Source organism: Acomys minous (assembly GCF_964271855.1).
Source record: "Acomys minous genome assembly, chromosome: 9".
NCBI classification, from domain to species: domain Eukaryota; kingdom Metazoa; phylum Chordata; class Mammalia; order Rodentia; family Muridae; genus Acomys; species Acomys minous.
In genome coordinates, this window is record NC_140490.1 from 45,511,532 (window position 1) to 45,527,242 (window position 15,711).

Sequence of the window (15,711 nt, forward strand, 5' to 3'; positions counted from 1 at the left end):
TGGTTTTTAATCTTGTGTCTCAGTGTATCTCTGTGTATCTAAATTTTCTCAGTGATTTATTGTCTTTGTGTTGGCACAAGTTACTTCAGTGATAAATTTGTCATACAGAATTGGTTTATTACTATCTTATTATCAACATGTTTTCTTCATTACACGGCCCCTGTCATTCCCCTGCCTCTATTTTCTGCAATCCATTTGTGGCTTGTAAAATGGAGTCAGTAAATGCAAAAGGCTCCTTCTTGTTTCACAGTTCTCATGAGGTGGACTGTGACTCATCCAAACACAGAGAGTATTTAACCAGTGCTATTAACTCAACTGTTAATTCATCTACTTTTTACTTGTCACTGCCTCCGAGTCTCGTCTTACTGTTTAACATGGGCATGCATGAATATCAGTGGTCAGATTGTGGTCGTAAGAAAAGCATTATTTTAGAGAATCATCAAAAATTGCAATTTTTTTTTTGTTGTGGTTTTGTTATGGTGTAGTTAAAAATCCAGTATTTTGGAAGACATTTTTCAAAAGAACATGTATAGAGATGGCACTAATTCCTTGTGGCACAGTTTGAGGTATTAGCAGCATGGGAGCCACTTTCTGCATCCGTGCTGCCAGCTTTGATGCCTGGGCAATTGTGTAGAGCCATGTGAAGAGTGCAGGTGGTCCTAATAGCTTTCTTCTGTTCTTAACAAATTTCAAATGTCCAGGCTTGAGAAAAGTAAACTTAACCATCCTTTCAGATTTTAAAGGTACTACTTAGGATTTTTCAGTAGAGGGAGAGTTTAGGCTGCAATGCATACATACCTTTTCCTATGAACTGAATAGCCATGATGTGCAGTTGAGTCAGTCACAGTAACATGAAGGAGGCTTCATAGTGATGTTTGAGAATTACTAGTAAGAGAAATCGTCATAATAAATGAGTATATTAGAGTATATTTAACTATTGTATTAGTGAAGAGGAAAGAAAGTATTGAGGATAAGGAGAAAAGCAATTTTGAAATAAATTTGTGTGAAAGATTAAATATACAAGGTGGATATTAATAGTAGTGTTTAATATTCATTGAAAGTCATGCGTGTATTTTTGTTACAAATAATACATAAGTAAAATTCCTTGAGCATTTTGATGTATTGTGATACTATGCAATTGAAGTTTGGCAGCAGTCAACTCCCTAAACACCACAATGGCTTGTTTCTTGGTGGCATGTTCTTGGGTTAGATGAAGGCCTTACCATATTGGGGCCTGAGCTGGGGATGGAATGCTTTCATCTTTTGTCCCAGCCACTGTCTGTGGCCTCGACCATGGCAGGACACATGGTAAGCACCTACTACACGGGGGACACGCTGAGGTCGTGTGTAAAGAGTTCTCTTAGGGAGATCATTTTTAACATGTAACTTTTCATAGAAAAGCTTGGTAAAAATATGACTTTCATTTCAGAATACTGCATTCCTTGGATTTTGTACAGGTCATTGAATATTACAAATTTTATTACATCTGACCATCTTGACCTATGAATAAAAGTTGTAGATTCTTCATGCTTTCTTCTGTATTTGTTGTCTGGTGTTATCTGTGTAGAATGTTTAAAAGACTTTGGCTCATCTATGTGGTTTCTTTTGTTCTTGGTTTTGGATTAAAGATAAAGTAATAATAGGATTAACCTTGAGTCTCTGGACATACATTTGGACCACAGACTGCCAGTGGACTCTCCTAAACATCTCACTGTAGGCGAGTTGTACGCCATTGGGATAGAATAGCTATGTCGTTAATGGATGATGCAGTATATTGCTGTGAGTTTCTTATAAATTCAACATGAAAAATGTGCAATATTATTCTGCTTTCTTCCATGCAAAGGGTGAAATCAAAATTGCTGTTTCTATTGAAGATGAAGCCAACAAAGACCTGCCTCCGGCCGCCCTGCTCTATAGGCCAGTTCGTCAGTATGTTTACGGAGTCCTGTTTAGTTTGGCAGAAAGCAGAAAGAAAACTGAGAGACTTGCTTTTAGAAAGAACAGACTTCCACCAGAATGTATGTACTGTAACAATCCATTGTTTGTTTCCCTCGGTTCCTCGTAATCTCTTGTGCGTTTTCTAAAGCCTTAGACGTATCATGGCGGAGTTGCCTGAGACCCTCCTTGTGCAGGAGGTGGGTTGTTCTCGGGATGGCAGGACAGTGTTGAGCCCTCAGAACAGGAGGAGAAGCCACACTTGGTACTGTTTTAGTAATGATGCTTATCTGGTAAAAGAATAAAACAGCAGGTTTCCATGTTAAACTTGATTTTCTCTGAAAACATCTTGAGTAGCCATCACTCTCTCTAATTGCCCTGTTTTAGTAGCCAAAATGTGTCTGCCCCTGCCCATGAGGCACAGACATATGCTCTCCAGCAGCTCAGGTCTGGAGAGCAGCTCCAGTGAGGTGCTGCCGCCATAGTGGACTCACTTCAGAACTGCCATGGTTTGCCTGGGTATGGCCACTTCAGCTCATCGACTTGGGGGGCGGGGAGGGACACTGGAAAGGACTGTTTATAATGCTGGTCAAAGCTGAGGGCCAAAGCATTGTCTTTCATGAGGCCTGTGTCATATTTTGCGAAAGCCGCCCTTTCTTCTTGACATTTTTATCTACAGTTTAAGAATACAAAAATCACTACATGCTAGGAAGTATACAAATGATCTCTAAAACATAGAATCTAAAATCAGAGTACTATGAATTCTCTCAAGTAAGGTCCTTTGGTTGTGACTCCGGCTGTGGTGAGTGAATGTTGACCTCACTAGCCTCACTAGATGGTGACACACATGGCTGGCACTTCCTACCTGACTTGTATAGTTCTGAGCATAGAAACTTCAAACTCAGTCTATGGGATCTTACACTGTAGCTCAGGCCAGTCTGAGCTAATGCTGTCCTCCTGCCTCAACCTCCTGAGGTCTGGGGTTACAGGTTATGAGCCAAAACACCTGGTTTAAAATTTCTTTTTGTTGTTCCTGTGCCAAAGTTATAACCTATAAGACTTTAAAACAAATGCCCTTCCTTCCCCTGTCTCAGAGCTAGTTACACTGAAAGGTGCAGCTGAGTTGCTTGTGAACTGTAGCTGGCAGATGTGATGCCGGTCCATCAGGGCTTCTCTCTATCCGCTACTAAAAGCCTGTGGATTCCTGTGCCTCTGACCTGGGCCTCTTCTCAGCCCTCATCCTCAGCTCCAGAGGACTGGATTGGTTTCTCAAGGGATGTTCTTTAGTTTATTTGCTTATGTGTTTAAAGCAGGGCTATTCTTCATAGAGTTTCCAGTAATCACTTATGCCATCTCCACAGAACCTGGTGTGACTGGTTTCTCCCCCTCAGGCCTGGAGTCTTTGTGGTGTGGTGTGCTGCCATACCAGAGACACTAAGAGAACAATCTTGACCTCGCACATCTTGCTTCAGGTCTGCAGGCAGCAGAGACAAGTCTTTTGGAAAGCTGATGTGTAAAGTACATAAGGAATGGAGGATGTTAGGGGCCAGGCAAAGCCTTTTCCTTAATAATGCCTACCTACCTTTAATTTTGTTCCAAGCAGGCCTTGGAGACCCCATGGGAATTAACCATCAAGGAAAGCAAAGATTGGGCTAAGAAAATATGAGGTGGCTCAAGCAGGCACCCCAGTGTGCAGGCTGCTGACCTGTTTGAGAGAGAAAGGAGCATGGGAGGATGGACAAGGGTGGAGGTGGCAAGCTGTTCCTCATGTCCTCTTCTCTTTAGACACAGCTGAGATGGCAGAAAGGCCCTGGCTTTAGGATGTGGATATGACTGGGGCTGCCTCTTCCCTTCCTTTTCCTTTATAAAATTTGAAAATTAAATACTTTGACTTCTTTTTCACTAGGAAGGATCTCTAGACAGAAAACGTATGTGCCCGAATAGAAATAAGTGCAAATAAGGAGCCAGTGTTCTGGGCTCAGGCTGAAGCACCTGAGCGGTGGGGTGTTGTGTGTGGGGGGGGAAAGTGGTGTCCTGAAAAGGGCAGGAGAAGTTGAGGAATGAGAAGGTGTTCGGGCTTGCTTTGGGGAAAAAGGAACCAAGTAACAGTGTGCCTGAGTGGGCCTGGCCAGGTAGGCTTTGGAAGGAAAGCAGTGAGATAGCTTTTTTTTTTTAAAGCAGTAGAAATTATGTTTTTATTTTTTGACATTACAACAATTTGGTTCACTGGAGAGGTGGCTCAGTAGTCCAAAGCACTTGACGTTCTTGGAGAGGACCAGTGGGTCTGTTCCCAGGCCCAACATGGTGGCTCACAACCACCTATGACTCCAGTTCTTGGGAACCTGATTTGCTCTTCTGCCCTCTGAAGGTGTTGCATCTCATGTGGTGCACAAAATGTATGCAGGATTACACAGTACATATAAAACAAAATAAATCAGTCTTGCTTTGCAGACAAGGCTGTGCTTCTGGATTTTCTATCACCAACTCCCCCTCCTTCATAATCCCCTGGTAATAAGGCCTGAGTCAAAACCTTCAGAAGGCCAAGTAGATTGTTGTTCTTTTCTCAGGCATCAGTCCAAAACTGACCAGATGATAGAGCTCATACTCACCCAGGATTCAGGAGCAGCTATGTTTTCAATGTTTTTTCTTTTTCTTTTTCTTTTCTTTTCTTTTATTAATTTATTCTTATTGTACCTCAATGGTTATCCCATCCCGTGTATCCTCCCATTCCTCCCTCCCTCCCATTTCCCCCTTACTCCCCTCCCCAATGACTGTGACTGAGGGGGACTTCCTCCCTCTTTATATGCTCATAGGGTATCAAGTCTCTTCTTGGTGAGATAGCTTCTTGTCAAATGGGGCTTTGTGCTTAGGTGGCAAGTATTTGGAATCAATTCTATCAACATATCTTATTGCTACTGAGTGTGTGACTCCTGCAGGAGTGTCTATTAGGCAGTCACAAAATGAACAATTGGCCAGGTGATGGTGGTGAATGTCTCTTATCCCAGCACTTGGGAGACAGAGGCAGGTGGATTTCTGAGATTGAGCCCAGCCTGGTCTACAGAGGAAAGTTCCACAGCAGCCATGGCTACACAGAGAAAACTGTGTGTGTGTTGGGGGCAGGGGGAATATTGACGAACAGTTGTTACAAATGGATGGTTATGGTTTATTGAGGTGAATACATGAGATTTTTTAGTGTATTAGGAAATTAGAATTTCTCTGTGAGAGAGTGTATAATTACTGAGGACCTTTGAAGGCTTAGTGCTAAGAACCCCCTCCCCATTTTTGTACTCTTTGTTTCTAATCTTTGTATAGGACTAAGAGGATCATTCAAGGTTTGGGGTCAGTCTAGAAATAATGTAGGGCCGAGGACATTATATGGGAAAGAAAGGGTATCTGCAGACCCTGTGTAGTTAGTTAATGAAACTTTTAGAACTTCAAATGATTGAATTTCAGTCTTGTTGGTATGTCACTCTAACCTGTGGCCACTCCTGAATGACCTGTAGAGTACATGAGATCACTGATATATGGAAGGAAAGCCATGAGCCACAGACATGTCCTGTGAGAGCAGATCTGTGTAGGATGGTTCTTTCCATAGTAAGACCCTTGTGGGTGAACTCCAGTAGCCTGGTGCAAAGTAATCTCAGAACACATAGAAGTAAGTTCCTGATGGTGGTCACCATGGCCAGCTTTGTCTACAAAGTGAGTTCAGGATAGCCAAGGCTACACAGAGAAACCCTGTCTCGAAAAACCAAAGGGAGGGGGAGGCTTTCATGGTGTCCAGGTTTTCTTTCTATCCTGAGCTAAAGTTGCTTACATAATTTCCCCTGGACACTCTCGGGCACAACAGCAGCTCCTCCCCAGTGCAGTGCACACAGACCACAGGTCTTGGAAGCTGATCCTTTTGCTACATTCTCCATCCCCTTGTAAAGGTGGTGTGGCATGCTGCAAATGCTCCTGAAACGGCACTTCTGTGGCACCAGGCTATAGAGACAGCCACTATGAATCTCTAGGAATTCCTACAAAATGGACTGGGCTTATTGCTCTTGGCTTGTGGGTAGATGCCTAAAATACTTATTAGGCATGATATAAGGACATGATCAATGTCCGGTAGCAAACACCAGGTTTTTATTGACAGCTTAAATATGACAGTGTTTAGGGTGTGTTTTCTGTAAATTGAGCCTCCAATCCCATAAACACTTGCTGTCCTAGAACTGGTTTTACTAAATTAAAAAACGAGTTCATCTCTATTGCTTTCTAGAAGTGGGCTCCTGCCAAGAGCTTTTCTGTCAGTAGAAAAGGTGACATTAGTATTCACTGAGGTGACAGGTCATGAATGATCTATTGGTTCCTCTTGCTCTGCCTTGAAAAGGCAGCATAAGCATGACTTATGCTGATCCTACCACTGATCCATGCTTTGCCTCTGGCCAGACAGTGCCACCCTGGCAACCTAGTGCCCTGGTACCTTCTTTAATTTGTTATTTAAAGTGGTTTACAGAGGTAGGGGTAGATCTGGGTGTAGTAGTAGGTGACTATGGTGGAACCACTAAATGGAATTCTTGAAAGAATTAATAAAATGTTATGTTAAAATTTAAATTTAAAAACAATATTGTAATCAGTTAATTTAACATAAATATAAGCTATGCTATTTAGTTTTCCCTTCATAATGAGAGTGCTGGGTGCTTTTTATGTTTATAATTAGTATTTTGTTGCCACAACTGTCTCTTCTGTCCTGTCCCTGCCCGGCGTATGAAGTACTCACAGGATGTGGTTAGTGACTGGCCGGCGATTGCACAGCTATTGAGTGGTCTCCAAATATTAGCATGTTTAAAAACAGCTGAGCATCTAGGAAAAACAAGTCCTACAAGTAAGCTTTGTGTGATTATTACACCTATTAGATTTGAACTGTGCTGCTCATGACCATTGCAGGTGGATGACCAAATGCTTAGTGCTGTGAGAGATGGCAGAAGCCTCACCCATCCTTTCTGTGTCTGTGGTCTAGGCAAGACCAAGGTGTAGGGTCCATAATTTAGCATCAGATGAGGCAAATTTTAGATACCAAGGCTGGAGGAAATGCTTCTGTATGCGCTAGGCAGGCAGTGCCTAGAATACACATAAAACACGTCATTGTGGAGATTTCCTTTACTAAGACATGTACATACTGAGATCTGGTCCCCAAAATAAATAAAACACAGTATGTGCTTTAAAAAGTGATTAAAGATAGTCTAAAAACATCTGAGGAAAGGGAAAGAACTAGAACGACAAAGATAGATGAATTAGAATGCTGAAAGACTCTAGACACAGGAAACCTGTAGTCTCTATGGTCACTGCAGTGTGTGCTGTGAACACTGGATTTTGTGTGGTGAATGTATGGAATGGGAGGGAGAGGGAAGAACATGAATGAACAAATGAACACATGTCACAGATGTAGGAACCTAGTCAGATGCTCAGTTGGAAGCCTTGCCTGCTCTTTTCTTCTCAGTACTGAGTGTCCTCTGTGTTGGCCATAAAGGGAGGCAAGGAGAGGAATGGCCTTCCAGGGTGGCTGCTTGTGTGTGGGGTGGTGGTGTTGGTAGTGGTGGTGGGAATTGTACATGTTCTGATGTTGGCACAACTGAGGAAGCTTCTGGAAGCTGACTTGTGTTGGAGCACAGTGGGAACCAGGTGGGATGGTGATGCTTTAGATTGTGCGTCCACGGACAGGCCCTCTTGGTGATGGCTAATTTTATTGGGGATTTTCTTCTTGACACCTAAAATAATAAAAGCAAAAAGTATATGTTGATACACATGTGAATGTTCTGAGTTGATAAACTTTCGAGTAAGCATTTAAGTTGTCTCAGCTATCCTTTTAAAACTATTGAACATTAACTAGCCTTGAATGTGTTAGTACTTATATTTTCATCTAAGATAGTGAAATGTAAATGGAACGAATTTGTCTCACGACAGCAGTGCTTGTATTTGTGTCCCTGCTTGGCCTGCTGGCCTGCATGCAACAGCATCACTGCCTGGAGCTCTCCTCAAAGCTGTGCCCATCATGTCCCCATATGTGATGCTATTGTCTTGTGTGTTGAGATTGAACTGTGTGTGTGTGTGTTTGTTTGTTTGTTTGTTTTCTTTCTTTCTGTAACTGATGCATTGCACCTCCCAGAACCTAACTTCTGGCAGTTTTCATATATTTGAAGAGAATATTATATTACCTGACTTTATTTAGACTCAGAGTGGAACTTGAGATCGTCTAGTTACTTGGGTGATTCTGCCATGATTTTTGAGTTTTCTGAATCTCCTCGGCCTTAGGTATTGCATTAGAGAAAATGAACCTGGGGGTCAAGGTCGTTTGGATAGTATATCCTTAGCTCCGTCCTGATCTCCACGTCAGATGGAGCCTTGAGTACAGGCTCTGTTCTGCTTCTGTGTTCACTGTTTGTTGCTTGAGAAAAGTACATCCAGATCCATCATCAGATTGGTACCTCAGTGGAGCTGGGGGGTCCTAACTTCCATATCGCAGGCTGCATTGTCTTTTACCGCCACCCTTGTAGATTTCCCTTGGTGTATTTGAAGACTGTGGAACCATGTCATGTTTCTGTGTTTGTAAGACTTGACTCCAGCAGTGATGAAATACTGGATGTGAGGTCATTGTTAGTTTTGTGAACTTAGGACACTTTGCCTCTTTCAAAATGAAATTTTGGAGAACTTTGCACAGTCTTAAGTCCTGCTGAAGATAATTGCTGTGTTCTGCCACCATCTGGGATTCAGAAGTTGGAATGTTGATTCTACACAGTCATACTGGCCACCCTGTAATGTCTACTGCCTATTTAATTAGGAAACCCTTAAGTAAAGTTGTCGCAAAATGTAAATGGCTTCTCAGATATGACTTGTGGAATATTTATGTAGAAAAAGAGAGCACCTAATTTGGGCTGATATATTGGAGTACCAGAGAATAATACCACATTTCTATATATTAGGCTCATTTTCATTAGCATTGAAATTCTTAGTAGATTTAAAGTGTCAACAAGTCTCTAACATCTATTGTCTATACGTTCAGCAAGTAGGCAAATCAAGTCTTGATCTGTCTGAGAAGAAATTTATGTGTGGCCTGACTGAAAAGCTAATTGAGCTGTTAATCACAGAATAGAATTGTGAGAGAGAATTAGCAGCTTGCTAAGGAAAGAATGCCTCATTCTCTACCAGGGAGGCCAGTGCTAGAACAGGTTGTTATTGTGTAGGCTGGCAGGCCAGTGAGCAAGCAGCAATGAGCCTCTTTGTGTTTTTCCTCTGCAGTCTCACCAGTGATCATTAAGGAATGGGCAGCTTACAAGGGGAAGTCTCCTCAGACCCCAGAACTAGTGGAAGCACTGGCCTTCCGGGAGTGGACGTGCCCTAATCTGAAGAGGCTTTGGCTGGGCAAGGCAGTGGAGGACAAGAACCGCCGGATGAGGGCCTTTCTGGCCTGCATGAGGTCGGATACCCCAGCCATGCTCAACCCTGCCAATGTGCCCACTCACCTCATGGTGCTCTGCTGCGTCTTACGGTGCGTGACTGTTTGTGGGACTACAGGGTGACATGGGGCATGAGCACAGTCACCATGTTCAATGTCTTCTGGAAAACATGACAAGCTTACTCTACAGGAGTTGTGCTGTCTTAGGTGTGTGTGTGTGTGTGTGTGTGTGTAGTCTAGGAGTATAGGTCACATAGATGATACAAACAGTTATACTAGAGTAGGTATGTTTGACAAATGTATAGCTTGTAAACGTGTGTGTGTGTGTGTGTGTGTGTGTGTGTGTGTGTGTGTGTGTGTGTGTGTATGAGAGAGACAGAAGGAAAACAAGTAAACCTGTATGCCTGTGGAACCTGGAGGTCCACACTGGGTGTTTTCTTCCTCAGTTACTCTCCACCTTACCATAATTTATTTATGTGTATTGGTACTTTGCTTATATGTATGTATGTTTGTGCACCAGTCTTTAAACATAAGCTAGAAGAGTGATTTAAGAAGGTAGCCTCTGTGCCTCCTCCCCCCCACAAGATACAGAAAATAACATCTGTGTGCTCTGTGGTCAGGAGCAAAAGTGAATTTGGTTCTGTTCTAGTTACTTCTCGGTTGCTATGATAAACACCAAGACTTAAAGCAGCAACTTGGGGGAGGAAGAGTGCAGTGGCTTATAGGTTATAGTCCATCAAGGGACAACTACACGAACTTGAGGCAGGAACTAAAGCAGAGAGACCTTGAAGGAACTTGGCCTACTGGCTTGCTCAGTTACATTTCGTAAAAAGCCCAGGTTCACTTCCCCAGGGATGATAATACCATCCACAGCTGTCTAGAGTCAACCACCGCCAACACACAAGCACACATACATGCCTGCACACATGTGTGCTCACAGGCTAATCTGATAGGTGCTATTCCTCAATTGAGACTTTCTCTCACAGGTATGTCTTAAGTTTGTATCAAGCATCGTCAGTTTATGTGTGTGAAAAGACGTTTAACACTTGACCTAGGCAGCACACTGTACCCTGTATGATACATAATTTGTAGTCACCTCTGGGCAGCACACGGCCACATCCATTAGGTATGGATGAGGTGTGACATTCATGTTTCGTCTGTCTCATGGAAAACTATTGCTTCCTGGACTGATAATACCCTTATGTCTTGACTGTTATTCTCTGGGCTTCTCAATGAGTGAGAGGTGGCACACACCTTTAATCCCAGCACTCAGGGAGGCAGAGGTAGAATCACTATGAGTTTGAGGCCAGCTTGGCCTACAAAGAGAGTCCAGGACAGCCAAGGCTACACAGAGAAACCCTGTCACAAAACAAAAAAGAAGGAACGAGTGAGAGGTTCACTCTTTGCCAGCACCTAGGGTCATGGGAATGGTGAAGTGGAGGAACACAAGTATCTCTAGCCTCTGCTTCCCTGTGTAGAGTGTCATTTATCCCTGACGCCTCAGCCTGCACACTTAGGCAGGGAACCACAGAAAGGGTGTGGTGTTCTCCTATTCTCCAGAGACAGCTTTTGCCAGTGTTCACTCGAGCCTTGGATGAGGTCACTTAGGTATTGTCATGTTATGTCACAGTAAGGCAGTACTTAGGGTGGATAGGGAGCAGTGTTGGTCTAGTCTCTAGAATCTAAGGCAACAGAGGAAGCAAGGAGTGTAAGCAGAAATTGGTATTGTGTGGTAGGAGGAAGGTCTAGAGGTCTGCTGTCATGTTACACACAGACTAAACCAAAGAGGTTCTTCCTCAGAAGTAAAGAGACAAAATTGCAGGCAAATAGATGTGGCCCAGGCTTATGTGAAGAGTACTTGAATCAGTGTGATAACATCAAGGAGGAGGCTGCATGTGTTTATGCACACCTTTAATCCCAGCACCAGGCGAGGCTAGAGCAGGAGGGTGAACAGTTCAAGGCCACCTTGTTCTACAAAGTCAGATCTTATTTCAAAAGACAAAATAATCAACCACGTATATATGAATATTTTTTAAGGAAGAAGGGGCCAAGGTACAATAGCAAGGCTGCAGCTCTCTGTTTGTGCTTGGAGATGCCTTGGACTGTGCCAGGTGTGTCAGGAAGGTGTCAAACCGCCGTTCCTCCAGCTTTCATGTTAGTAAGGGCAGACAAGTCTCTGAAGGCTCTAGAACAGTCTAGACTGCTTATTAGCCCTTGTGGTAGAACATAAAAGTAGAGAGGGAGAATATTTTAAAAGTTCTTCCAAGATCATTGCTGCAAGCTAGTCAGGTAATTGTTTGTTTGTTTGTTTGTTTGTTTGTTGAGATAGGTTCTATCACTCTTGCTGGCCTGAACTTGCTATGTACTCCAGGCTGACCTGGAAGTCATGGTCATAGCCTCTTGCTTCTGCTTCTGAGTGCTGGAAATAAAGGCATAGGCTACTATGCCCACCTACCATTATATTTTGCTCAATTAATTGCATGGAAAAGAATAGTCACTAAAAAATATCTCCAAGGGTCTGGAAAGATGGCTCCAAGGTTAAGAGCACTGACTGCTCTTCCAAAGGACCTAAGTTCAATTCCCCGTACCCACATGGCAGCTCACAAATGTCTATAACTCCAAGATCTGACACCCCCATACAGACATACATGCAGGCAAAATGCCAATATACATAAAATAAAAATAAATAAATGTTTTAAAAATCTCCAGAAAATCCCTTTGGTAATGCAAATAGGATCTGAAAACATTCTAAATGCTCAGGTAGAAATCAGTGAATAAATGAGATGCCCCAGAGTAAGTTGCTGTTTCTGTTATCTGGGGGCTCTGATCCTTGCTTTCATGAACATGTTTTGGTCATGTGTCTGTTTAAGAACAGCTGAATGGCTGAATAGAAAGGCAAAGTCAGAAAACAGATACTTTGACCAACAGGAATATGCTGTTGGTCTGAGTCACCTCCAAGAAAAACAGAAACAAATTGCAACTATGGCTGCCATTCTTTTCTGATCCAAAGTTTTCAAAAGGAACATAGAACCAGGATGGAATGTGAAGAGTTAGTACTCATGTGTCAGTTTCCATCCAAGAGATGGAAGAAGTCTGGTAGGGAGTGAGGCTCTAGGATGGTGGGAACGGGCCAGCACCACTGAAGCCCACAGGTTCAGAGATGGACACTTACTATAGGGAATGCTGTGTTATGTGTATACTGCTATAAATAAACACAGTTATTAAAAACAAATATAAGTGCATAAATAATAACTAATGAATAAAAGAGAGGAGCATAAACTAGGGTTATGTAAGGAAAGGAATATTGTATATTGAGTATAATCTCCACAATAATATTTTTCAGTCAATAGTGGGAGCATCTGTCACATTTACTTGTTTTTTTTTTTTTTTTTTTCATCAAGCTCATTGAACCTCAGTGGGACCATTGTGTATGGTTTATGGCACTTAGTTGCAAAGTATGCAATATTTATCTATGTACTTATTTGAGGCAGGGTCTCACTATGTAGCCCTGGCTGGCCTGGAACTCCTTATGTAGGCCAGGCTAGCCTCAGCTCACAGAGATTCGCCTGCCTCTGCTTCTTGCCTTGGTGCTGGGGTTAAAGGCCTGTGCCACCATGCCCAGTCAAAGGTTATAATTTTGCCAGTACTAATATAGTTTAGTCTACTTTTATGTTGCTGTTTTATTTAAGTAAAAATATTTAATATTCATTCACACTGAAATTTAATGCCCATCTACTTGAGGTACATAATCGTGCCATGTAGTGTGTTGCTCTGTCCTTCAGTTTCCTCTTTGTTACAGGATACTTACTCCTGCTTTAGAATTGCTAGGATAATAAATAAGCTTCTGGGTTTTTGTTTTGCTTTGTTGTTGTTGTTGTTTGTTTGTTTGTTTTTTGTTTCCTTTTGTTTTTTCAAGACAGGGTTTCTCTTGTAGTCCTGGCTGTCCTGGACTCGCTTTGTAGACCAGGCTGGCTTTGATCACACAGAGATCTGCCTTCCTCTGCCTCTTGAGTGCTGGGACTAATGGTGTGTGCCACTGCGCCTGGCCAGAAGCTTTTTAATGATACCTAGAAATCTGATTAGTCCTCTGTAAGGTTTGTTGGTACAGAGTCAGTACTAATGGGCTTGCAGGTTTATGACTATTGTAGGTAGCCATTTTCATTTCCATACTAAAAGCTATCTGAGGTGGTACTCTGTGGAGTGATTCAGGCAGCTGGCTGCTGGACAACTCTATCCTTGTGGAAGTTGATTCCCTTTAGCCACCCACACCAAGATGTTCCAAATGTGAAGGGGTCCTCATGAGTGCATTGAGGGACCTCCTCCTCATGGGCACTTCCTGCATCATTCCCTGTTGAGCTGCTGCTGAAAAATCCTTAATTCAAGCGAGACGTATCTTACTCCAGCCTTGACTGTCTCTGTAGACAAGCCTGGCCTTAAACTCACAGAGACCAGCTGCCTCTGTCTCCTAAATGCTGAGAATAAAGCACACGTCACCAGGTCTGGCCTAGCACCTTCTTTTTAAAGACTATACACAACACAACATACTAGCATGCTGAATGTTAATCAAGTGTATACTTTTCACCTGGAATCCTCTCATGGAAACAGAATGGCTGAAAGAGAATAATACAAAGGCAACTTCCTGACTTGCACCATCTCAGATTTATTGAGCGCCTCCTGCTCTGGTTCTCCAGTCACTCCGTTCTCCTTCTGTTCCTCACCAGGTATATGGTGCAGTGGCCCGGAGCTCGCATTCTGCGTCGTCAGGAGCTGGATGCCTTCCTGGCTCAGGCATTGTCCCCCAAACTCTATGAGCCGGACCAGCTGCAGGAACTCAAGGTACCGATCAGCCTTGTTTTCTTGTCCTAGAAAGTTTTGCTTTGGATTTTGGTGTAACTTTGCTAACCCTCACCAGACTGTTGTTTGGGCACCAAACTAATAATACTAATGTCATATGTGTCAAAGCCTTCAAGGCAAAGGGGATAGTCCTGTTTAGGTATGGCTGTACTATCAGGGTTTGTAAGCAAATAAACAGTCAATTCCACATTTATCAGATTTTACCTGTTTACCAATGGATGTTTATTCTTGTTTTTTGTTTTTGTTTTTTGTTTTTTTTTTTCACATCAGGAAATAAACTTCTCTTTTTATTTTACCAGGGGACTCCAAGCCCTGGGAGGACTCAATCTTAGGAATTTTCTAACATCTAGCCAGGATTCTTTTTCTTATTTCATTCCATTGTTCCTAGCTGCAACTTTAGTTTTCTCTAAAGCATATTCTTTGCCCTTCTAGTGTTGCACAATCCCTTTTAAAGTACCACTTGAAGAACGGTGTCCGGCCATCCTCCCGCTACCCCTTTTCATGAGTGTTTAATATCATGCTCCTTTTAATTTCGCCTTGTAGCACTCCTTTGTTCTTTGTGTTGGCAGTGTTTATTTTCTCCTAAGTTGGCCCTGATTTTGTAGTGTCATCTTTTTCACTACACTCATTAGTTGCTATGTTCATGATTATAATTGCTTTCCAATTTCTGTATTAAATGTTAGAAAGTTCAAGACCTCAAGGTTAGCTAAACTCACAGCTCTGCCTTTTTAATGTTAGGGTTTTGTTTTTCTTTGTCATCAGTTATATAATTTTTTACCAAGTTTTATTTAAAAATCTGCCAATCTCTTTTGATAAATTTGCCATCACTTTTAGATCTTTTTGCTGTTCTTTATGAACACATCTTATGGCAAAGATTTTAGACTAGCTCTTTTTTTTTCCTTTTTAGTATTTGACAGGTGGTTCTCAATAAATTTCTGGTTTTTCCCTAAATTATCATGTTAAATTGCATATTTTGGTGCTAAGTGAAACTCTGTTGAGGCTTCTGATGACTTTGAAACAAGCTAAGTACAAGACCAAAGCTCAATAGAATCCCCCTCAAATTGTGTTCTTTACTTTGTGGATCAAGCTTTTCTGTTTGTTAGGCAGAAATTGTTACTGTCTTTAACACTTTTGTTTTCGGTGTCAGGCAGTGTGGCGGACCCAATCAGGTCCTCCCGCGTGTTCCCCGGGTGCCCCGTCACCACCGTCCTCGCCGCAGGCTGTGCTTCAGGGGGTGGAATCACTGCCCTAAAGTGTGGTGCCACCCTCTACCTCTCCTCCTGTTTCTCTTGTGTAGATTATTCCTTCAGTATTGACATCCCAGTTCTGAAAATCAGACCGCCAGGGACCAGGTATGCCCACCAAGCCTTATTCACCATCAAGTTACTTTAACCAAAGTCCATCTTCTCTCCCATATCCTTTTCATTTTCGGATCCACATGCAGGATGTACTTTTTGAAAGCTTTCATTTTGGTTCTTTTGAGGCCTTAG

General features: G+C 42.5%; 1 protein-coding gene across 1 annotated transcript in view; it reads left to right on the forward strand.

Moving 5' to 3' along the window:
• The window catches only part of FAM120A (family with sequence similarity 120 member A), a 92,642-nt gene that overhangs the window by 60,169 nt on the left and 16,762 nt on the right, over positions 1 to 15,711 (forward strand). The window contains exons 10-12 of the mRNA XM_084795072.1: positions 1,844 to 2,018; positions 9,211 to 9,460; positions 14,089 to 14,203. Coding sequence (XP_084651198.1) covers positions 1,844 to 2,018; positions 9,211 to 9,460; positions 14,089 to 14,203 — 540 coding nt within the window. The remainder of the gene's footprint in view (positions 1 to 1,843; positions 2,019 to 9,210; positions 9,461 to 14,088; positions 14,204 to 15,711) is intronic.